At 38.2% G+C, this 25,534-nt stretch overlaps 1 protein-coding gene across 1 annotated transcript in view; it reads left to right on the plus strand.

Annotated features, from left to right (window-relative positions):
- PTPRR (protein tyrosine phosphatase receptor type R) overlaps window positions 1–25,534 on the plus strand; it is a 227,503-nt gene that overhangs the window by 122,257 nt on the left and 79,712 nt on the right. Inside the window, exon 6 of the mRNA XM_089674106.1 lies at window positions 20,367–20,626. Coding sequence (XP_089530232.1) covers window positions 20,367–20,626 — 260 coding nt within the window. The remainder of the gene's footprint in view (window positions 1–20,366; window positions 20,627–25,534) is intronic.

A 25,534-nucleotide genomic window follows, 5' to 3' on the forward strand; every position in this document is an offset into this window, starting at 1 on the left:
AAGAAAACTTTAAAAACATTTTTAAAAAAAGCAAAATGCATTACAAAATGCAGTAAAAATGCAGGTGTAAAAACGGAAAACGCAACACAAATCACAATGCAGAAAGTTCAAACGCAGCCTGCATAGGTGTGAACCTATCCTTGGAATAGTTGATTCACATAAAATGTTTTTGTTGTTGCTAGTAGTGTTGGAAATGTTCACAGTTGTCAAATGATGGCTTATTTCATATTTGCTTACAATTATTATTTATTGCATATTTACATTTAAGTAAAAAAATGAATATGTTCAATCTTCTCATCCTATCCCAGCTTGCAGGGAGATGGTACAATGGCTGGACTCTCGTTAATGAAGATCCACTGTAGAGAAAAGCTGGCACTCTGCTGAAGATCTGTATCAAACGTTTCTTATTAAAATAGGCAAATAAATAAAAACTTGATTAAGGTATTTAAGCATTTCTGTTAAAAAAGCCTGAATCATAGCTAATGTTTCAGGATTTTCAGCCAAAATGCATTTGCATATTGAACATGTGTTCATTTATTTGCCTATTTTAACAATTAACTTTTGATAAGGTTATTCAGCAGAGTGCCAGCTTTTCTCTAAAGTGGATATTTGCAGTGTGTAGAAATGTGACATTAAAATGAAAGAATATAGTTAAAAGAAAACCAGCACCAAGGGGAACATGTATGCCGCCACTGCCAACCTTCTGAAAATACTAGATTCCTGGCTGCATTTCTTAGCTTATGACCAAGAACATGCATATAGGAAGTGAACTCAGGACTTCTGATTTGCATACTTATTTCAGGTCTGTTTCCTATAAAGTACTGAAGCCAGTTGGTTAGCATGGTTGTCAGGGATCCAGTTTATTCAGAAGGGAATGTCAGCAATGGCAGCCTTCGTATTTCGTACAATATAGGTTCACTTTAAAACCTATCCCATAGGTGACTGTTTCATTTTTTAATTGAAAACAATATAACTAGCTTATTGTGAAATAATTAATTGCACACTGGTACTGCTAGTTGTCGTGGGCAGTATCTATCTAAGCAGTATACAGTATGGGAGAGATTTACTAAAACTGGAACACTCAAAATCTGGTGCATCTGTGGGTGGTAGTCCACATGGAAGAAAAATATATTTGAAATATATTTTAAAAATATTCCTTCAAAATATATTGATATATATTTGAAGTGCTACAATTTTGGCCATATTCAATATACTTCAAAATATATTTCAAGAAATATATATATATATATATATATATACACTGCATGTTGAAATGCGTTTTTATTACAAAATATATGAAAAATATTTTTAAAAATACATTTAAAATATATAGTATGTCTTTAAAAATACAAATCTACATTTTTGGAATGCATTTACAAATATATGTAAAAATATATGTTAAAATTACTTTGTTATATGTTAAAAAAAAAAAATCGGAAGAAAATATTTACAAAATATATATTTTGAAAAATATTTTTTGTAATATATAAAAAATGCATTTCGACATGCAGTATATATATATATATATATATATATATATATATTTATTGAAATATATTTTGAAATATATTGAATATGGCCAAAATTGTAGCATTTCAAATATATGTCAATATATTTGGGAAGATTATTGTTCAACTAAGCTTTGACAATAAAGCTTAGTTGAACAATAAAATCTGGAAGCTGATTGGTTTCTATGCAGAGCTGCACCAGATTTTGCGTGCCTCAGTTTTAGTAAATTTCTCCCTATATGTCATTTTTTTCTATGGTGATCATTGTGGTTGTGAACGCATTTACAGTAATGCAAAAAAGTAATTCCAAATGATTGAAAATGTTATAATTCTATATGTAATTTTCTGTGGTCCAATAAAATGGTTTTGTGTTTCAAAAACTTAGAAACGCGTAGATGACAACTATGCATCAAAAAGTGACTGGGGGGGGCACCATTGCCATTGATGAAATAACAGGAAATGCTATATAAATGGTACATAGGATGGCATGTCAGCAAGATTAAAGCATATCACACTGACGTTTATACTTAGATGAATAATAGTGTAGCACTACCCCCAGAGGAGCCACTTATATTCTTGCCAGGTTTCGCCCTTCCTTCGCCCCGCAGCCAGGCACAAAGTATTTTCCACAGCCAGGTACACATACACTCTTTGTCTCGTTGACTTCAATGATTTGTCTAGGGGATGTTTGTTTTTTGGGTTTTATTGTAGAACTGGGGATAGGGATGGGGCATTCAGTAGGGTACTCCAAATTTAGAACTATTCACACTGCGAACATCTAGCTGATCTCTTAGTTTTGCACTGTTGAAGTCCTGGCTGATAGCAGATAGCAGACTTCTCTTTAATTTGTAGTAACAAGTGATTTAGGAGTGAGCAACCTTTAACTGTCCCTTTAACTGTAGTAGTAGTTGCAGGGCTTAGCTCCTCAGGTACAGGCCTGGTACGGCAGACTGTGGCAGTCCAAAAGTAATAGAACTGAGCAAAGTCTTTTGCAGTAGCATCACTTAGACAAGCTCTTCAGAACACTAGACCAGTGTTCCCTTTTCTCAGATGCTTGCTGTCTATCAATCACCAGAGGGGTAGCAAGCATACAGAGTCCCCAAGATCTATCAGTGTCTGTACTCACGAGTCCAAGGACAGAATGGCAGCCTCCTTCCAATCTTCCAAGCAACTCTCTCCTGTGATACCAGACAGATCTTTAACAGACGACTCCCCTCAGTCAGCTTACTGTAGAACCAGGGTCACTCTGTCTAACTTGCTGACTGTCAAGCACCAGAGGGGTAGCAAGCATACAGAGTCCCCAAGATCTCTCAGTGTCTGTACTCACAAGTCCAAGGACAGAATGGCAGCCTCCTTCCAGTCTTCCAAGTGACTCTCTCCAATGTTTCCAGACAGATCTTTGGCAGATGACTCCCCTCAGTCATCTTACTGTAGAACCATGGTCACTCTCTCTAACTTGCTGACTATCAAGCACCAGAGGGGTAGCATGCATACAGAGTCCCCAAGATCTTTCAGCGTCTGTACTCACAAGTCCAAGGACAGAATGGTTGCCTCCTTTCAGTCTTCCAAGTGACTCTCTCCAGTGATACCAGACAGATCTTTGACAGACGACTCTCCTCAGTCATCTTACTGTAGAACCATGGTCACTCTCTCTAACTTCAGGCCCTCAAGTCGCCCACCTCAGGCCCGCATGGCAGCAAGTGTCAGGAGAGGCAAGCCTGCCTCCAGTCTGGCTTGATGCAACCCTCTATGGGGAAAGACCTTGAACCCATGTGCTCACAGAACATAAATACCACTCCCAGCATGCAATGGGGCCACCCTCCCCTGCAATTGGCCAGGGCTGTATCCATATTCATGCTGCTCATTTGCCTAGTCCCCTCCCAGGTTCTGGAAGGCTCTCATAGCTTCCTGAACTCGGGCAGAACTCAAGACAAACTCAGCAGCACCAGAACGTCATGAGCAGACCTGACTAATCCATCACAGCTCTCTGTCAAGAAGAGAGGCCAATTAGGTTTGTCCTAACAGTCTCTCTGTGAAGCTAAGAAACACAGCTATACTTATCCGAACTATACAAATCCCAGCACCTATCTAGTATAGTATTTATATTGTGTCATTTCCAATGAAATAAAAATCATTGACAAGAAAAGCTCCAGTGTGACATTGTGTCAATTGAGCAAAAACCTAAGCCATCAACATTCTATGATTATCGGTTACTTCTGGCAGGCCACAAAAAGCCAAATAGGGCTACTTGTGGTAAATGCTTAGAACGGTAGACTGTTACAGGAAGAATACAAATAGATTCTTGTGAAAGATTTGCAGATCTGAGATCTTCTGTAACAGTACAAATAAAGGTCTACTCATCTGTGGTAACCTTCTTATTATAGAGTCACTATGGTTCCTTGTGCACTGCTAAGAGCTGCATGTTGTCGTCATCAAGATAATAGCAGTTAGCAGTCCTAGGCTACACAGCAGGAGAGAGTTCCTAATCTACCATCCTTTTTGGTGGCTTAAACTGGCCATTTTGTGCTGACTCCTATGAATCAGCCAAAATGTAAACCTTGCGTGCCTCTGCCAACACCACCAAGCTCAACAAACTTTAACTGAGAAATCAAAGGAGTCAACCAGAAAAAAGTCAGTCTAACGTTGATTGCAGCCAATCTGCTACAGTCATGGTTTAGGCATTTTGACAGCCACAGCTGTCAGAATATAACAGCCATCAGTGGGAATTCATACATCTATGCAGTTAAACATGGATAGGGGGAATCTATGGATTTTTCTCCTTCAGCCCACTGCAGTTAGCTTGCACCCGTGTAGTCAGAAGGCTATCTGCAGTATTTGATCTGTCTTTGCCTTTTGTTCTCTTCATCTTTACGAAACAGGCAGCCCAGTCCATTCGTAGACTTCTCTCCATAAAAAAATAATGCATTGATTGCCATTTTTCCTGGAAGGAGCTTTCTGCTGTGCTGTAAGGGATACAAGCAGGAAAAACAACACTTGTAGAAATAAAAAAAAAATGTATACCGTAAATATTAATACTAATTTTTAACAAAGGAAACAAATTGACGATAGGCTTTCTTTAACAAATTTTCATGAGTTACATTATGAAAAGAGAAAAGGCACAGAAAGCACTCACCTCAGGCATAATGAATGCTAATCTGTGCCTCAGCATGCATCTGCTTTTAACTGTCAATCAGACAGAAATTACATAAAAATACTTCATACAGGAGACTAACAGAAGTGCCTGTAAGCCTCACATTTGTGAGAAGAGCTATAGTTGTACATTTAAAGGGAACTACTCAACTTTGAAATTAAACAATATTATAATAGAGCATTTTAAGAAATATGGACTGTATATATAATGCAGAAACCCCGTGGCTCCATCACTGTCATCAATCCCTATATCAGTGTTCAGTATGCAGTAGCCTAATAAAGGTGACAATGTTCTTTGTAGGAGGTAACTCAAGATAAAACATCACCTCTTAATGCTGTTGAATTGGCTAAAATCTGAGCCATGGGTGCCACCCAACTCGACAAAAGTGAAATGTTTCATCAACTTTTGTTGAGGGAGCCGGGCTAAAAATTGTCAGCTGAAAAGTGACTCCAGTTAACCAACTGCAGTCACTGATCAGGTACTCTGATAGCCACATGTGCCGGCTGTGAGAATACAATAGCCAGAAGGGAGGTTTTTCTGTCCACGTCATTTAGCATGGATAGAGGGATATGTTAGATGTTTTTCAATCAGCAGGCTGAACAAAAAAAATCTATGCGTGTATGGCTGGCTTTACCCCTCATCTCTTGGTTGCATCACTCGTCCCCCCCCTTTCCTGACCAGCTGGGCTGCATGATCAGATAAGGGACTGGTATGGATTTTGGGGAGACCCCCATGCCATTTATTTTTAAATTTTAGCATAGGGTTGCTCTCAGAATCCATATCAGACCTAAGGGTCTGGTATGAATTAGGAGGGAACCCCATGCCATTTTTCATTGTAGGGTGGGGTTCCCCCTAAGATCCATACCAGAACCCAAGGGGCCTGGTATGGATTGGAGGGGGGGAGCACGCTGTTTTTTCCATCATTTTTAATTGCTGGCAATTGTTTTTGTTTACATTCTCATCTCAACATACGTGACAAATCTATGTGTTTATAGACATCCTTACTCCTCATCTCTTGGTTTCATTACTAATCAGGACAACACATAGGGGTTGATTTACTAAAACTGGGCTTGTTCAATTAAGCATTGACCAATAAAAAACTGGAAGCTGATTGGTTCTATGCAGAGCTGAACCAGATTTTGCACTCTCCAGTTTTATTAACTCAACCCCATAGTGTTACTATATTATAAATCTGCCAGGGAAGAAGACGTGTGTACTTCCAATGTGCTCCATAACCTGGTTTTCCTACACATACCAGAAAGCAATCAGTGACAGTAGTGGGTAATTCGTATTGGCTAACAAAAAATTTAGGTAAGCAAAGTTCCCAGATGTTTTCATTCTTTGACTTCTGGTGAACTGGCAAAGGGGTCGTTTGAAGTTTTCTTGCTTTGCTTCCCTTCCCATGCTAGGTCTTTCTCTTCTTACAAAATCATTGAAAGAAGCTAAGTTGTAAAACATCTTCCACTTATTCCCACCTCACCTCCTGGAGCACCGGAAGCATTGATGAGCCTATATTTGTCATGACAGTGTGGGTGGCCTAGTTATGGATCTTGTTAGCAGTTTTGACATTAGAACATATGCAGTATTTATTTAGATACCTACAAGAAGATGTATTGTAATGATAATTAAAAAAAAATATATATATATATATATATATATATATATATTAATATGATATAATAAAATATAATAAAAAATAATAAGCTTTACAGAAGTTGTTTTATACTTTTGGGCACCATTTACACTAGTGCGATATCCCTTGCGTGTGCTGTCGTGCTGCAATGCACAACAATGAAAATCATGTTATTCTCTATGGTTTACATCAATGCAACATGGGGCAGTGAGATTTTGTAAAGGTGTGGGTGCTTCTTTTGGTGCAACATATTGCATTTTGGCCCCTTAGACTTCAGTGGGAGCACAGGAAACGTGCATGAAAAATGCATGTACATGCATTTTTGGTGTTTTTCGCAAAGTTTTGTGCTTAACAACCAGTTTCCTCCCCGTAAACCTAGGCTTCACACTACTGTGCACTTTTGTGCTACTAAAAGCTAAATATATTGCACTTCCTTTTAAATATGCAATTATTATTATTATTATTATTATTATTATTAATAATAATAATGATGACATAAACAATGGGAAGTAAAAGATTTTGAGCAGTGTACAATAAAAGTGATAAAAACATTTTTGTGACAGAGTGCATCACACAATACAAATGTCCATATCCAGTGGATGCACAGTGGTACTGAGAATCACCGGCCACCACATTCAATAAGAAGTCACCCCCTCAGCAATGTAATATGTGGACCATAGAAAATAGAAAGGACAAAACACATAGCATAGATAAACTTTTGATAAAAAAGTCAGATGAGTACTTACTGTACAAAGGAAAATACAGTATGTAATACACAGTTCACCCCCTGCTCTCAGCCTGCTAGGCTCCTGCTTACACTGTTCGGCACAAGGAGACGTCATCAGGGGCTGGTGCATGCATGTGTGAGTACTGTATACCCACTGGATATGGACTTTTTTTTGTAATGCACTTTGAAGCAAAAAGTTCCATTTCACTTTCAATCTACACTGCTCAGAATGCTTTACTTGCTATTGTTTGTATCAGTATTATTATTATTGATGTTGATATTGATTGCACATTTAAAGGAAAGCACAACACATTTAGTTCTTAGTTCTTGTTTATAGCTTGTATTCCAATATTTATCGTGAGTGCAGTTTCCATGTAATTATTTGCTTTTGCACATAAGTATTAATTTTCTTTCACAATTGTCACCTAGCTAGTTATTCACTTATACTTTTATACTATGTGCATTCTAACCAGTCTTAGTTCTTTTTAAGACATTGACATTTTGATGATTATTATTACTAGATGTTATGCATTATGCAGTTCTAGCCTTTTATTTGAAAAGAAATAGAAAGCAGACTCCACATATATACTAGGCTGTGTAATGGGACAGATGCATAGACGGAAGCTTTCACCAAAATATTTACTCAGGTGTTAAAGACAGAACAGCTTAACATGCCTTGTCCTTCGCAAAGTAATGTGAACCTGTATGTTTGCTGCACCTGAATGCCAAACTAGGGAGGTAAACAACAATAGCACAATGGGTGTCATGTCTCCGGATGTTGACCACATTTCAAAACAAGCCCTGGGCATAGTGCACTTGTTCTCTGATTGCACTATGTAAGTTAAGTTCAGACTGATATAAATATATACAAATATATATCCAGTATATACTGTATAAATATACACTGATATTCAAATAAATGTTCCCAGATTTAGCAGGAGAAAGTCTATGGCTAATGAGCTATCTTCCTTTTGCACAAAATAAAAAGAAAAAGCACCACACTCTTTTTAAAATAATAAACTACGTGTCAGCAGCAACACCCACCAAAAAAATATATGCACAAACAATTAATTTGGCAAAGTGAACAAAATCTCATAAGGGTATGCACTAAATAAATATATATATCTATATATATATCACCATATATTAAGTGTCCAAAAATAAACTAGTGTCCAAAAACGAACTCAAAATATTCTCTGTGACTTCATAACACTGTGAATAATCCACCACCAAATGAATTAAATAAACTCACCAGAGTTATATGCTGATCAAATTATAAACCAGCAATAACGCTTGTGCTCTGGGAGCGGTGAAAACGATGTCCAGATATTAGATGTAGTAATTCATTTGAGTAGGCCACGCCCAACGCGTTTCGTCACCACGACGTCATCAAGGGGCGGTACCGAAACGTGTTGGGCGGGGCCTACTCGATGTTGACGTCAGAACGTTCTTTTCCCAGTGTTTGTCGGAGGTGATCCGCGGTGAGCGGGGATCGTTCATCACCTCATTGCTGTGCATTGCTGATTAAGCTGGTGTCTGTCTGGACACCTTGTTTGTGAGTTGCTTGAACTTTTATTACATTTTCATATGTTTTAAACGTATTGCACCATCATGTTTTTTTCTTTGTCCCTGAGTGTGATTCATACATATATGGAGGTATGGAATTAAATGGAGAGATTCATCATGAGATCCTTGGCTGCAGAGTATTGCTCTTGGTAGTGATACTTCATCCCTCATACTGATTCACCATTATTGATTACCTGGACGTGATTAAGAATTACTACATCTAATATCTGGACATCGTTTATTCACCGCTCCCAGAGCACAAGCGTTATTGCTGGTTTATAATTTGATCAGCATATAGCTCTGGTGAGTTTATTTAATTCATTTGGTGGTGGATTATTCACAGTGTTATGAAGTCACAGAGAATCTTCCTTTTGCACCCTTATGAAACTTCAGCTGTGTATTCCCTAAAAAAAACATTATTTTATAAAAAAAAATAATGCTAGCATAATTACCTGAAAACTGGTGATCGTTGGCAATGCAGAGTGGCAAACGTGTGAACTATATGACTGACTGAACATAATTCTTTGTTAGGCATTGTATTATTTTTTTTTTTTTTAGGAAGTACTGATAATGGTTTACATACATTTATTTCTGGTGTGTATTTAGCTGTTTCGCAGTTCATAGCATTTTTTAGATATAAATTAAGTTAGACAAAAATATCCAAAGCTAGTAGTCAAGCAGAATCTGCTGGATTTCACATGTGCTGAAAGGAAACATGCTGACAGTAGGAGAGAGCAGGGAGACAATCTCATCAGTGTGTTGCTGTCATTTCATGGTCCGATTATATGCTGAAATGAGTTCAGGACCACTCTGCAGTGCTTAGTTGAAATTACATACTGTATGCAGCAAGGTCTTAGCCCAGGTTCACACCTAAGCGTTCTCCGCAGCATTTTTCAGAAACACACTACTGTCCATTTAACATGATTTCCTATGAGATACATTCCTACCTCTTGCATTTTTTTTTTGGAAAGGGTCGTGGACAGGGGCAGACTGACCATTTGGAAACTCGGGCACTGCCCGAGGGCCCGGGGTCAGTACGGGGCCCCATGAGATGCCCCTGGTACCTTTTTCATAGGATTTTTTGAGTTTGGGCAAGGACACAGGGGCCCCATGATGCCATATTGCCCGGGGGGCCCATGAGTTGTCAGTCCGCCCCTGGTCATGGACTTTTTTAAGTGCAAAAAGTTGCATTTTTGGTTCTATAGTCTTCAATGGAGATGTTGCAGAAAAGCATGTAGTGTGTTTTTGCTGCTCTTTTGATGCATTTTGCATTTTAATCTGCCAAGCAACAAGAAAAAAAATGTAAAAATTAAAAAAAAATGCAAAACACATCAAAAACGTGGCAAAAACACAAATCGCACTGCAGAAACAGATCAAACGCAAACTGCATAGGTGTGAACCTAGCCTTAGGGAGTACAAGCGACCTCCTGTGTTTCCTGCATTATGGCAGCCGCTTGGCACAAAATGCAAGAGATGGCATTGATCACTATAAAAGCAGGGAATGAGCCTTCTGTCCAGCTACTATACAGAACTGACATTTGTGATTGAACGCTATCAGAGGGTTTATCGGAGACATTAAACAAACAGGTCACCTAGAAGAGACTCTTTCCCCAAAACTTGCACCTTTAGCCCGGGTTTACATATATGCGGTGCGGTATATCGCATGTGGTTCGCACAGGAACCGCACCGCATTCCTGTGCAAATCACATGCGATTTGTGTGCGGTGTGATTGGAGCCATGCATTTTGGATGGCTCTAATCACACCAAAAAGGTGCAGGACCCTTTTTTTGGTCCGCACTAGAATCGGATCGCATGGTTATTCACACCTATGCGATCCGATTCTGCACATCGCACTGCGTTTTGCGGACTGATTTCATGGTGTTGTTACTTAACATACACACCCGCAGTGGTTCGCATCAATGGGGTGCGATTCTGATGCGGTGCGGAATTGGCACAGAAAATGCTGCGAATTCCGGACCGCATCAGTGTGAACCCAGACTCAAGGAGACAGATTCACTTTATGAAAACCAATAGATCAAGTACAACCACCAGAGGTACTGACACATGCCTACATTAGCTTTCAGTATCCTCTCTTTTACCTGGGCTGGTCTGATTGGAAGACACTTAGGACAACATACAAAAAAACTTCTGGGCCTATTGGATCATCACTAGGATGGGCTGCCTCATTGACCAATAGGAATAACAATCATAGAAATATTAACCTCTTGATGCCGACGGCACACAAATATGCGGCCTCACGGAACTGGGCTTTTTTTTGTGGGTCCGCATATTTGCGTACCTGTCTTTGTGCTGGGAGCTCGCCGCTCGGTGTGCTCCCAGCACAGAGACCGCAGTGTCACTGAGAGCCCCAGATCCCGTTCTAACGATCGGGACCCGGGACTCCCAATTCCGGGTCACGTGATCGCTGTGATAACCTCTGATTGGCTATCACAGTGATCAGTCACTGTGCAGCCCGGCCCCCTTGTTTTTTCTCTCTCTATGAATGGAGAAGAGAGATACATTGTATCTATCTAACTCCTGACATAGAGAGATAAAAAAAAAATTGTAAAAAAAAAAAAAAAGAAGATAAATAAATAAATAAATATTAAAAACTAAAGAAAAATACCTAGATCAAGGTTTGATCTAGTTCAGTGCCAGGGTTAGTGTTTGGGTCAAGGTCAGGGTCAAAGGTCAAGAGCCAAGGTCAAGGTCAGGATTTAAAAAAATTGTATCAGTGTCAGTTAGCGTTAATGTCAGTGTCAGTGTGTTTTAGGTAAAAAAAAAAGACAAAAACAAAATGCGCACTATTGTTTCTGGGCTGAACTACGGGTACAAACAATTACTATTTTGGGCCAGTTTTCCTTTGATAATAAAAAAAAATTAGGAGCTATCCATTACCATTTACCACCAAATGAAAGCCCAATTTGTCCTGAAAAAATCAAGGTATAATCCACCTGGATGTACAAAGTAGTTGTGATGACATGTAGTTTTACTAACACATGTCAACATTGCAAAATTGTGCTTAGGCATTTAGATTTGTTTTACCCTTAGGCGTGAAGGGGTTAATGGGAAAACAATAATAACGTATGCATATGTCTCAGCTAATCTCCTTTGCGTACTCCTTGCTTGGTCCTGATCTATGAAGCATTGGAGGAAAACAACGTACCTGAAAAGGTTAAAGGAAGGCTCTATAAATAGTACAGGAGAGCTGCATGTTGTCTATAGTTATAGGATGACTCGGGTGCATTGAATGAGCACCACAGCCATTGCCATGCAGTGGGCGATTGCTTTCAAATGGTACATAATGAATCTAGTCTGCAAGGCGTAGCTTCCTCCTACATACACAAGAAACAGAAAACATTTACAAAACCATGCTCACAGTCCTTTTATATTGTCAAAGGCTGTTAAACAATAAACTTTTTTACTTGTGCAAGCACTGCACCACAATATTGTTCTTTGTAAATACTGAATATGGAATATTTTGTTAACTATAACCAGAGAGCAACTTTGATTTCTTGTTCAGCATGTTCCAAGGCTGGCTAATGTTTCAATCAGTGCCGACCATTTTTAAAATTAGTTAAAGTGGACTTACCCCATGTCAAAGTTTGCCCCCTCTATAGCAAATTTTACTGAATGGATATGAGAGATGTATAGATTTAGTGTGAGATACATATACAGGCATACCTCGATTTAAGAATTTAATTCGTTCCACGGGACTTTTTGTATTGCAAAAAATTTGTAAACCGGAACGCAGTTTCCCGTAGGAATGCATTGAAAAATAATTAATCCGTTCTGGGGGTCAGAAAAAAGTAAAATAAAAGTATTTTATCTGTTCAAAACTCTTTATAGAGCGCACTTTAAAGGCATAAATACTCTACAGGAACATGATTAAAAATGTATTTGTAAATGCATTGAAAACCAATTAATCCGTTCCGGAGGTCAGTAAAAAGTAAAAAAAAGTCTTATCTGTGCAAAACTCTTATAAAGTGCGTTTAAAGGTATAGTACTGTACAGGGACATGATTAAAAAAAATCTTAAATGCATTGAAAACAAATTAATCCGTTCCAGTGGTCAGAAAAAAGTAAAAAAAAAGTCTTATCTGTTCAAAACTTTTTATAAAGTGCACTTTAAAGGCATAGTACTGTACAGGGACATGATTAAAAAAAAATTATAAATGCATTGAAAACCAATTAATCCGTTCGTATTGCGAAAAAAATTTGTAAACCGAGGCATTATTTTAGAGTGGATTTTTATTCGTAACCAAAAATTACGTTAACCGAGACGTTCGTAAACCGAGGTACGCCTGTAGTTATATAATTACATAGTTAGTCTGGCTTAAAAAAGAAAAAAGTCCATCCAGTTCAACCATTAAAAAAAAAAAAAAAAAAAGATTATAATCCTATACCCATAGTTGATCCAGAGGACGCCAAAAAAAAACCCAGCAAAACATGATCCAGTTTGCTCCTGCAGGGGAAAAAAATCCTTCCTGATCCCCTGAGAGGCAATCGGATATTCCCTGGATCAAATGTACCTATAAATGTTAGTATCCAGTTATATTCTGTGCATCCAAGAGAGAATCCAGGCCTTTTTTTAAAGCTATCCACTGAGCTGGCCAGAACCAACTCTTGAGGGAGTCTATTCCACATTTTCACAGCTCTTACTGTGAAGAAACCTTTCTGTGTTTGGAGATTACATTTCTTTTCCTCCAGACGTAAAGAGTACCCCCTTGTCCTCTGTGATGACTTCAAGATGAATAACTCTACACCGAGTTCACTATATGAACCACTGATGTATTTATACATGTTGATCATATCCCCCCCTTAATCTCCTCTTCTCAAGAGAGAATAAATTCAGTTCCTGCTTGAAGGAACAATGCATGAAGGTAGAAAACCTTGAGCCTTTACAACCACTTTAAGGAAAAAAAAGAATTCCAGGTATGGATAATAATATTATTATTATTATTATTGTTGTTGTACAGTATTTGTATAGCGCCAACACTTTGTGCTGCGTAAAGGGCAAACAGTAAAGTTATAATACAATTTTATATTTTTAAAGAGGTTTAAAGATATATTTTATATACAGTTACAATGTTCCAGCTTGTATAATGATTAACATAGACCCCAAGACATGCTGCTGCAGGTAAACAAAGCTCAGGTTGCACAACACTTTAAAAGTACATAGGTTTACCTATTCTTTTCTACATTTATTCTGTTGGATAAGTGGTAATGATTAGAATCTGTTTCATTTTCAAATCTGGAATAAGCTACATATAGGCAAGCCTCAGTTTGACCACGTTTCCTCTGTTTTTAGGTATAGTTATAAAACTTTCCTTTGTTATGTAGGTATATGCAAATAAAGGACAGGATACAGAATGTTTTCTGTAAGGACCAAGTATCTGATGTTCAGCATTTCACCATATAAACCCTTTATCATAACACTGTTCAACAAATTTTTATTTTTTGCCAGTTTTGGAAACAAAAGGATCCATTTCTTAATGAATTTCACATTCTGAGTTCAAATATAACAATGAAATTTGTCAATTGGCTCTAGTTTTTCTGTAAACGGAAAGTTTTCTACTATAGGCGTAATGACTACATAATGCACAATAATTATATAGATAGATGTCTTTCCACAAATATACAGCAAGTGATATTGACTACATAACAAAGCCTAAATGGCATAATATATTGCATAGGATTACCAAGAAAAATTATAGCCATAAGCTAAGTTGAATCATTTTAATACTTAGGATTCTCACTAGTTTTGTCTTCAGTTTGTGTCGGTTTTGCTTCTCTTGGCTTTTCTCTTGTATTCGAGGAAAGGGCTATCTCTTACAACTGCACGTGACTACACGCTTCAGGTTCTTCCTCACTTGACTCAACCACGAAGGATTCTGGTGCTTTAGGAATTGGTAGCCCCTCTCCATGAGGAACTGGACGTATTGCTGATGGAATATTTGGATAGTGCACAGATAACTTTTTCTTCTTATTTAGCCCTTTTACAATTGGAGGCACCATACAAAAGTAACAATTACTAACATGATCTGTTGGCTCTCTCCAAATCATTGGCACAGCGAAAGGCATAGATGCCTTTTTTCCATTCAACCATTGCTCCAGTGCCGTCCCACAAGAATTGCAGCATATATGTGGTGCCCAGCTCTTGTCCTGGTCTCCTATCTTGCAGCCAAAATACAAGTTGTAGACTTTCTTAATCATTCCTGTTATCCTCCTTTTTTGTGAGATAAAGGTTATTTCACCGCAGATATAGCAGAAATTATCTGCTTTATTCACACAAGTTCGAGGCATTACTGAGTAGCCTATATAAGCATAAAACGAAATGTAAAGACGCTGTCGAACTACAATCAGCTACAGATACTGCAGCTTTTATGCAGTGAAGTGATGCAATTAAAGGCTAATATTGCATCATCTCAGTATACATGCAATTTTCTATTGGTCACCAGTATCAATTGCGCAATATGCAGCTGAAGTTGCATCATAATTTTGAATGGCTTACGTCATTAGATGGGTGAATATATCATGGAAACTAGAGCCAATCAACATTTTTTAGGGTCATTTTCGTTTTCAGCACCCCAAAATTATGTAAGATTAGCTAATTTTATGCCCAAAACTTTTTACCTGTTGAACAGTGTAATTTGACTGATGCAGGGGAGGACTGACCATTTGGAAACTCGGGCACTGCCCGAGGACCTGGGGTCAGTAGGGGGCCCCATGAGATGCCCCTGGTACCTTTATCATAGGCTTTTTTGAGTTTGGGCAAGGAGACAGGGGCCCCATGACCCCCTATTGCCCGGGGGCCCCATGAGTTGTCAGTCCGCCCCTGGACTGATGTCACATGTCATACATTGTGCAAGAAAAAACATATTTTAGCTAGTCGCTCTTCATGGTGTTTGGGTGTTCCTGACTGAGGGTGTGATAAGTGGAAAAACTCTTTTTAAAGAACTCTTAACGTGCTCCAGATTCAGCCAGACGTTCAGTATACAGTATATTTGCATGTCCTTGCTGTAAATAAGTGCATATATATTATAGCTGATATTTCTGTAGCTTCTAAGGTCTGCCCAAATTATCTCTGTAACAAAAACAAAAGAGCACCAACCTTGCGCATTACTTCAGTGAATAAAGGGTGAATTTATTAAATTGAGATATATACTCACAAAAGTAGCAATATTAAAAGCATATAAAATCCAACATCAGCGCACTGGGATAGCAGACACGTGCGGGTCCCATCTAGAGGGGAGTCTGACGCGTTTCAAAGGGTGATCCCTTCTTTCTCAGCCTTGTGTTAGAGCTGCACAACCTTTGATCTGCCACCGGATGAGCTTTCATATATGGTTCAACCTGCTGAATTCTGATCTGGGTTTTTAAGCGCAGGAGCAGGGGCGGACTGATAACTCATGGGGCCCCTGGGCAATAGGGGATCATGGGGCCCCTGTGTCCTCGCCCAAACTCAAAAAAGCCTATGAAAAAGGTACCAGGGCATCTCAGGGGGCCCCCTACTGACCCCGGGCTCTCGGGCAGTGCCCGAGTTTCCAAATGGTCAGTCCGCCCCTGACCATTTGGAAAAAAAAAAAATAAGTTTTTTGGGAGGATCCCACACTTTTTACTTACTTTTTGGATGGGGTTCCCCCTTAAACTTCATACAAGATTAGACATATTAGAATTTGGGGGAAATTCATGCCACTTCTGTTTTATGGGGTTTTTTTTTACTAAATGTTCACTTCACGCTGAAGGTTTACTTGGCTGCACACCCATTTGTTCTGCTGTTTGTACAGGGATCTCTATCCATGTATAGAGTGCAGAGATCTCTCACATATTATATCCCCTGCTGGTCAAATGTTCTTAGCCAATAGCGATAGGCTATTTCTTTTAGCACTGGTTCACACTGATGTGGTGCGAAATTCACAGCGTTTTCTGTGCAAATTCCGCACCGCATCAGAATCGCACCCCGTTCATGCGAACCGCTGCGGGTGTGTATGTTAAGCTAACAACACCCCAAGAGCTGTCTGCAAAATGCGGTGCGATGTGCAGAATCGGATCGCGTAGATGTGAATACCCATGCAATCCAATTCTAGCAATAAAAGGGTCCTACACGTTTTTGGTTCGGGTGCGGTGCGATTAAAGCAGTTGGTGCGAATCATATGCAGTATACCTCACCGCATATATGTGAACCCAGGCTTATAGTAAATGTTAATGCTCATGGTCTATTTTTCTCTTAGCATCAAATGTTAGGGAATGCTACATTTGTCCTCGAAAGCCAACAAAGGAACTATTACACACATATTGCAAACATTACAGGTATTATTTGTTACATTTATGCAAATAATGAGACATGCGTAGAGCAAATTAAAAAAAAAATAGACCCTTTAGTGTTTGCGCCACATTGCCTTTCCTATGGTTTTATATGCAGATCTGCAGGTTCATACTGTGTGCATGTCTGTCAATTGTACATGAATGTTATGTTTGTAATTTTTTTCAACTATGTTGTTACATTTGTTGTTCTTTTTTTTACTTTACTGGACTATTGCCTGAAGGTGATGGACTGTGTAACAGCATACATGGATTGATTGCTCTATTTAGAGGCTAGGGGGTGATAAGATGTACATCAGCCAACTCTTTCACTTCCAGAAGGGTGAATGTCACTCTCCAGAGGTCTGGTACAAATGCTGTGTGCCCCTTCTAGACCAGTCACCGATAATGACAGGTACCATCTAAGAAGACATTAGGAGTGTATGTACATACCAAGGGCGGACTGACAACTCATGGGGCCCCCGGGCAATAGGGGATCATGGGGCCCCTGTGTCCTTGCCCAAACTCAAAAAAGCCTATGAAAAAGGTAGCAGGGGCATTTCATGGGGCCCCCTACTGACCCCGGTCCTTCGGGCAGTGCCCGAGTTTCCAAATGGTCAGTCCGCCCCTGGTACATACCATATATCAACAGCATACTGAATATTGAGATAAGATACAAGATCCTTGTTCTCTTTCTTATCCTACCGCCTTTTCCATGAGATACGTGGTATAGGAGTTCCACAAAGCTCTTGCTGTTATCAGGGAACTCCTGAGCATAATGGCAGCTTTTAAACATACCTCCTAACTTTTTGGGATGGCAATGAGGGACACCTATTAGCAAATGTATGTAGGCATAGGACACCCCCTTAAAGGATAATTATACAAAAAAAAGATTAGTTAAACCCACAAGTGCTTTTTTTAACCACCACTATTCCTTTATATTGACTTTTAAAGTTTAAAATGCAGCAATTTAGAAACTGGATGAAAGGTTTAGCGCTGGGAAACACTTTTTGAAAGATAACTAGTGCATTTTATATAGAACTAATATAGCTCAGACCAAAATGAGGGACAAATGAGAAGAAAAGAGGGACAGAGGAACTTTGTTCCAAATCAGGTACAGTCCTCGAAACCAGGGACAGTTGGGAGGTATGTTTTAACTGTATGCAAGTAGAAGTGCATTCATGACACTTCTGTTACATTCAAGACGTTTAAAGACTAAACATTATTCATGATGACCGTTTATCTATTATCTACTGTGTTGAAAATCATGCACAAGGTTAGTGTCCAAGGATCTTCCCCAGTGAATCTGAAACATCAGGCAAAAATCAGACTGACACTACAGAAATCACTATTTTTTTTCCCATTCAGCCATTGCCATGCATGTAGTTTTGGCACCTTCTATTAGGACTGACACATCTTCATAGAACAGGCTATTCACTGCATAGAAACTGAAAGGAGTCTGACTGCCTGATATGTTTTGTACAAGTGCAGAGCAAGAATTATTCAATATGGCAGCATCCAGAGTGAGTTTACAAATAATTTGTAACATTATCTCAGACTTGTCCATCCAAGGGCTCTTTTCTAGGTATACTTAAAGTGTTACTAAACCCACAACAGTAAAATCAGTCTGTATATGCAGTAAAGCATGCTTGTTATACTCACTGTGGAACCTAAGGGGTTAATCCTCTGCATTGTGTAAAGTTTCTGCTTGATCTTGACCTTTCTCCAGTCTCCTTCTTCCAGTGCTCCCCTCTTATCTCCAGATAAGACATATCATGTGGGGACACTGCACATGCTCAGTTTGGTGTGTATTGCTAGGAAGGTATTTTTTTTTTATTGCGAGAGTGCATGTGATCAGCACAGGGCCAATCAGCACTGCCCAGATAGAGGTCAGGGGTTCTGCAACCTCCTAGAGAAAACTCCTCTTACAAGCTTTAACCAGTGCTCTGCTGGACACTGATAGAAGTCACAAGGCTGCTCTAACTGCTGATGAGAAAAGGTATTTAGCAGTTTATATTTACTAAAATAATTGCACTTCCATGTTCTGTGTACTGTGGGAGACCACATCTAGTGAATGCAGGGTCCTGGGTTTATTAACACGTTAATGAACAAAAGTATGCAGATACACATTTGAATCATTGAGTGCACAAAGCCAGGTCTGTAAAGACATGGCTTGAGGAGTTTGGCACTGAGGAACTTGAGTGGCCTGCACAGTCCTTGACCTCAGTCAGAGAGAATGCAGCCAGAGAGAAGGAGAAATGATTACTTTTATGGTAAAAGCTATCAATGTAAAAAAAAAATCTTCACCGCCCCCCCACAAGTAGTGCAGTATCACTATGGTGACACCCTACTGCTTGTAGATTGTTAGTATATAAAAAAAACCCATAAATAATAATATTTAAAAATAAAATAAAAATGTAAAAAAAAAATTAGAAAAATTATAATTTTTGGTTATAAACTAATTTTGGTTATTTATTTTTTTTTACTAAAAAGATAACAATAAATTTTGGCCAAGATTTATGAAGAAAGATTATTTATTTGCAAATTTTATAAGAAAAACACTTTTTTTCAAAATGTTTGGACTTTTTCATTTATATAGAAAGAAAAAATAAAAATCCCAGTGATGAATAAATACCACCAAAATGAAGTTATATCTGTCTCAAAAAAATGCTAAAAAATTCATATGGGTACAGTGTTGCATGACCGCGCAATTGTCATTCAAAATGTGATAGCACTGAAAGCTGAAAATTGGCCTAGACAGGAAGGGGGTAAAAGTTATTGGACTTGAAGTGGTTAAGCTGGTAACCTGTAATGGCTTTTAAAGCATTGCCTATGGAGATTTTTTTGGTACCATCGTTTGTTGCCATTCCACAGGCATACACAATCTATTTACTTGGCGTAACATCATCTTTTATATTTTAACAAAAAAAGTGATTATTATATTGTGTTTATGTGCACTAAAATTCATTAAAGTATTTTTTTCCTAAAAATTTGTGTTTTAAAAATGGATGCGCAAATGTGGTGCAAGATAAAAAATTGCAGCAATGACTATTTTATTCTTCAGGGTCTCTGCTTTCAAAAAAATATAGATATAATATATAAATATTGGGGGTTCTAAGAAAATTTCTAGCAAAATATTCCGTTTTTTACATATATGTGAGAAGTGGCCAGGGGGTCAAGTGGTTAAGTATTTCCAATATTTTACATGATGCATCTTTGCTGTGTATAAACATACTGTGTATAAGCACTATTCTATCGTAGATATTTTATATTGATGATTGTATGTAGTACGGCTGTGCTCACTATTTATAAACCGTAACAGTAAATTAAATCTCGCAGTGAAGAAAACAAACCTCCCACTGCACAAATTATGGAGCTTTTTCTGAATGCGCAGCTCTGATTTTTTTTGTGACTGTTTGCTTTGTTTATACAGTAGGAGGAGAAAATTGTTGATACTTTTTACTCTCTGTCTCTGTAGGTACTCTACAGATTAAAAGAAAAGATCCAGCTTTCATTGAGGCAGGACAAAAAAAACCAAGAGATACACCTGTCGCCTCTCTCTGTTCAGCCTACACAGTTTGAAGCAAAGTGTTCCAGCAGTATGGTTCATCCTGAGCATATTCCCAAACCTGTCAATGTTGTTGTAGACCCTCAGTGTCCAAGCACCTTCGAGGTTAAACTTCCAGTTTCTGCAGGACCATCGCCTTTTAAAATGAAACCAGTGGGCCTACAAGAAAGGTAAGTCCTGTTTTTACTTTTCCTAACACAGTTATGCTGTTTTTAGATTTGTATTAATAAGTAGTAGCCAGAAATCTTTAGTATTTTTATTTAAATACATATGCAATCAGTTTAATTTAAATTAGTTTATCAGTGTTCATATTATAATCGTTCTTCGGTTTTGGTGAATACCCTATGTAAATACATACAATAATATTTGCTTAGTACACAGGCTATGCACTTAGTAGTTTTGTACAATGGCTGTGCCTAAAGCTGGCCATGCACTAGTAGATTTTCTAACGAACATTCATACAGATATTTGTATGACGTTTCCCATCAGTACCTTCAATGGGGTGGATTTACTAAAAACAAATAGACTGTGCACTTTGCGAGTGCAGTTGCACTTGTTTTCCCCACAGCTTAGTAAATGTGGTGATGCTCTGCTGATTTCCAGCCTCTAATCATGTGCAATCAAAACTGCATTTTTAAAAAATTTTCATGCACTTGATTAGGTATTCTTTACAAAGTGAAGCTTCACCACATTAACTAAGCTCTGGGAAAGATGAGTACAACTGCACTTACAAAGTGCACAGTATATTTGCCTTTAATAAATCAACTCCAGTGACTTGACAAATGTCATTCCAAAAATGTTTGCTTTTAACATTCTATTTTGGCGTGAATGGACTTTCCTGAATGAAAACTACACTCACTGATAGAAATGTGTTTGTTCGAGAAATAAATTCCATCCTGCTCCTTCACATTTTCTTCTCACTGTGGTCAAAAACAAACATCAGTTTGATCCCATTAATGAATAAAAAATCAATGGAAGGCTCCAAGGCCAGTTTTTCTGCTCTTCTTCTACAATGCAGGTTTACCATTCAGGTCTTAGTAACTGAAAACTATGCAGTTTTTATATAAGGCAGGCCATAGATTAGGTGATTTTCTTCCAACCACAACAAAGAAAATCACTTGATCCCAGTGTTAAGTTTGACACCAAATTTCAATTCAGGTTTAATCATAGTCTTTTGACTAAAATGCCATTTTAGTTTTAGTCATATTTTAGTAATCTGAATTGTTTTAGCTTTAGTCTTATTTTATTCAACTAAAATCTCCCACATTTATGTCAACTAAAATCTCCAGTGCATTTTAGTCAACTAAAATCGAATGGGTTTAGTTAAATTGTAATGCATTATATAAGCATTTCTCTAGAATTTCCAAACTTCTGGAATAAAAATATAATAACATTATTATTTATGTTATTATATAAACCAGACTGCAAATGTACCTCATCCCTAATATATAATGTGAAAAAACACAAAAAACGAATGGGAATTTACTGGTACAAAAAAAGGACAACCTCATGTTACTGTATAAAACATGTTTATTGAAACACATCTTCCAAACATTTACCATAAAAACAGTATTTGGCTAGTCAGCCCAATAAATCACAGCAATGTGTATTATGACATCTAAATCCTCTAGAGGTCGACGCGTTTCGCTTATTAGCTATCTCAGGACCCCGAAAGATTGGAGACAAAGAAGTCCAATGCCCTAACTGGAAGATAAATATATACAACATTAGTCATACAATGATGATTATTACAGAAATCTTACAAAACGAAACCTTCTCACATGTCAACATGAGCGGTGTTATTATTTATGGTATTAAGGTTTTTGTATATGGACTACAGAAACAAATATAGCAATTAATATATATAATGTCTTTATAAATAAAACCAAGTTTCATTACAAGAATTTAGCTTTGTTGACAAACAAAACAACTTTAAAACATAAAAAAAAAATCAGCGCTTCACTCAGCACAAATCAGCGATAAAAAACTGAAACTGTGCAACCAGAATTGGATAGTGTATGTGAGCTATGTTAACCAACAGACATAACAAAACAATGGTAATGCACTCACAAGCATCAGTGTGAAACAGGCATAGAGTTAGCTCAATGCGAAGCCATCGGTAGTGGTAATGGTCCCGACTGGAGGTGCTGGGATCATGGAGAAGTGGTAGATGCCAGCTATAAGATCCAGAAAAGCTGTCAGAGAACTGCTGAGGGAACCTTGGTAGAACCTTCAGATGGAGCTGTCAAAAGACTGGGTGCTAGCAGCCGATTGGGAACCATTTCAGAGGCAAAACCAAGCCTCCTTCATCAGCTAATGAAGGAGGCATGGTTTTGCTATTGAAACAGTTCCAGATTTTCTACTAGCACCCAGGCTTTTGATAGCTCCATCTGACAGTTCTTGTGAGATTTTCCTGTGGCGGCTCTCTGACAGCTTCTCTGGGTCTTATAGCCGGGATCTACCACTTCTTCATGATCCCAGTGGCTCCATTCTGGACTATTACCAGTAACATTCTGGACTTTTGCTTTTAACATTCGATTTAAAAATGAATGTAAATTCTGAACGATAGCCACATACACTATCCAAAAATTTGTCCAATGTTTTCCTTGCTGCCCCATTGAATTTTACCATCACTGTTGTCAAAAACAAACATCGATTTGACTAACAATTAGAAAATCAAATGAATATTCTTGAAATTAATATTCACAAACGAAAATGTACATGTGTATGGCCAGCTTAAGGCTTGGTTAAAATAAAAAAAGCCTGCAATAGTGAACAAGCTGCATACTTAATATAGATCAAACAATGATTATCGTTTATTGTGGCCCTCTGGCTGTAAATTTCCATATTTTACCACTTATATTTAATTCTGTAATATATTATGACATGGTTTAACTCCAGGAAGTATATAAAAGCCAGAACACACACACAAATAAAAAGAAAGGAGTGTATGCCCATGAGCACATCTTATGCTTCAGTCTTTACTGAAACACAAACTGCTCAACTCAATTTAGATTTACGTGGCTCAAGTAAGAAATTGTGTTTAAATTTATTTCAGAGTTGAATGCAGTTTTTGTGAATTCTGTTCTCTGTAACTTGTATTAAAGTTGGCATAGCAACTAAGCCTTAGGCGCATTATTCAAACATAACATTGAAACAAGCGCATTTTAGCCTTCAGTAAGCTCAGAGACCCTGGAATGCATCTTTGTGTTTCATAGGCTTCATATTCGTCTTTTACTGCTCAGATGGATGTTACTGCTCAGTCATACGTCACTGTGATTTACTAGCAATTCAGGTTAGATCAGGAGATTCTCAAGGAAAAGCAAAAAAAAAAAAGAAATCAGTGACATGCTAATTTCTTCCAGCAAAAATTGCAACTGTGCTGAAGCTGGCAAGTCCCCTTAGTATACTTTTTCCCTGGGTTATAAAATCCAGTGTGTCCAGATTTAGAAGTTTCCATACAGAGCTTGATTTTGGAAGTTCAGTCTTTATGGTCTTATTCACATCATGCGTGCAGAACAACTGATAGAAACTGACGTGCAGATTTCACTTGCAGAGACATCAGTTTAGAGTTCAAGGCTCAGAAGTGTGTAAGGCACAGAATTCAGGGCTCAGGAGTGCATACGGCATGGAGCACAGGAGTCAGAGTGGTACTACACAGAGCACAGGGGTCACAAGTGTGAAATGCATAGAGTGCTGGGGTCAGGAATGCATAACACGCAGAGTAAATGGTTAAAGAGTGCTTAAGGCACAAAGTGTTGGGGTCGGGAGTATGTTACACACAAAGTAGAGGGGTCAGTAATGTTAATGCACCTGGCACAGGGGATAGGAGTGTGTAATGCACAGAGCACAGGGGTCAGGAATACATGATGCACAGAGCACATGAGTCAGAAGTACTTAAGGCACAAAGTTCAGGGGTCAGAAGTATGTAACACACAGAGTGCAGGGGTCAGGAGAGTGCATGGCTTTATGTGGAGGGGCCAAGTGTGAGTAAATCACAGTATACAGGGATCAATAGTTATTAATGCACAGAGGTCAGAAGTCAGGACAATGTAACACGAGTCAGGAGTACATAATGAACAGGGTACAGGGGACAGGATTACATAATGCAAGGAGTGCAGGGGTCAGGAGTACATAACACATGGAGTACAGAGGTTAGGAGTGTGAACTGCACATTGCAGTGGTAAGTTCCATTGCAGAGCAAAGTGTGTGTTCACTTTACAAAGTGAATGGTAAAAAGGTGAACCTGGATTTATTTTGACTACCTAACAATGTGCAAAGGAAATAAAAATAGAACTTTTGTTAGAACACAACTGGATGAACTCTCGGGGGATCAGGAAGTATTTTCTTCCCTGCAGGAGTAAATTGGATCATGCTTTGCTGGGTTTTTTTTGCCTTCCTCTGTATCAACTGTGAGTATGGGATTATAACTTTTTTTTTTAATGGTTGAATTGGATGGACTTTTGACTGTTTCAGCCAGACTAACTATGTAACACAGTCTCCTCCTATTTCCTAAACTTCAAAATTGATTACAATGTGAATAGTCTTGCCTTTTTTTCTGACAAAGATTCTAGGCTGTTTCAAAGTTAGTCATACAGCAGAAGTATAGATTTATCAAGAGGGGCAGTCAGCTGCACAGGATGAATGCTAGGATGAAAATTAGTACCACTCCCTTCCTTTTAGCTTGTAGGATGACAGAAAATGTGTAGAGCAAAAAATGTATGTTGAGTAATTCATCAGTTATTTCTCTTTGCAGATCTTTCTGGGCAAGGAATCCCATAACTCTAGGTTAGGATAGAATAGAATTGATAGTTAGTTGGCAGCACCCAACAACTTTTCAAACAAGGGTTTATAGATATAACTCTACTGACATAGAGAAAATGCTGTATTTCAATGAAAAACAGTTTTGATCTGACATCAATGAGCCTTGGCTTGCAGAAGTAAAGTATACTTAAAAGTACACTGTCTTCTAGGGGTCAGTATTATAACAGGATAGAACAGATAGAAAGGAAACGGCGGATGGTGCCAGCTTGGTGCAGTATATAGGAAAATAATTTATTACTTTTTTTAAACTTTAA

This window comes from Staurois parvus, unplaced genomic scaffold (assembly GCF_062004578.1).
Source record: "Staurois parvus isolate SC_StPar_1 unplaced genomic scaffold, SC_StPar_1.0 ptg000147l, whole genome shotgun sequence".
Taxonomy (NCBI): domain Eukaryota; kingdom Metazoa; phylum Chordata; class Amphibia; order Anura; family Ranidae; genus Staurois; species Staurois parvus.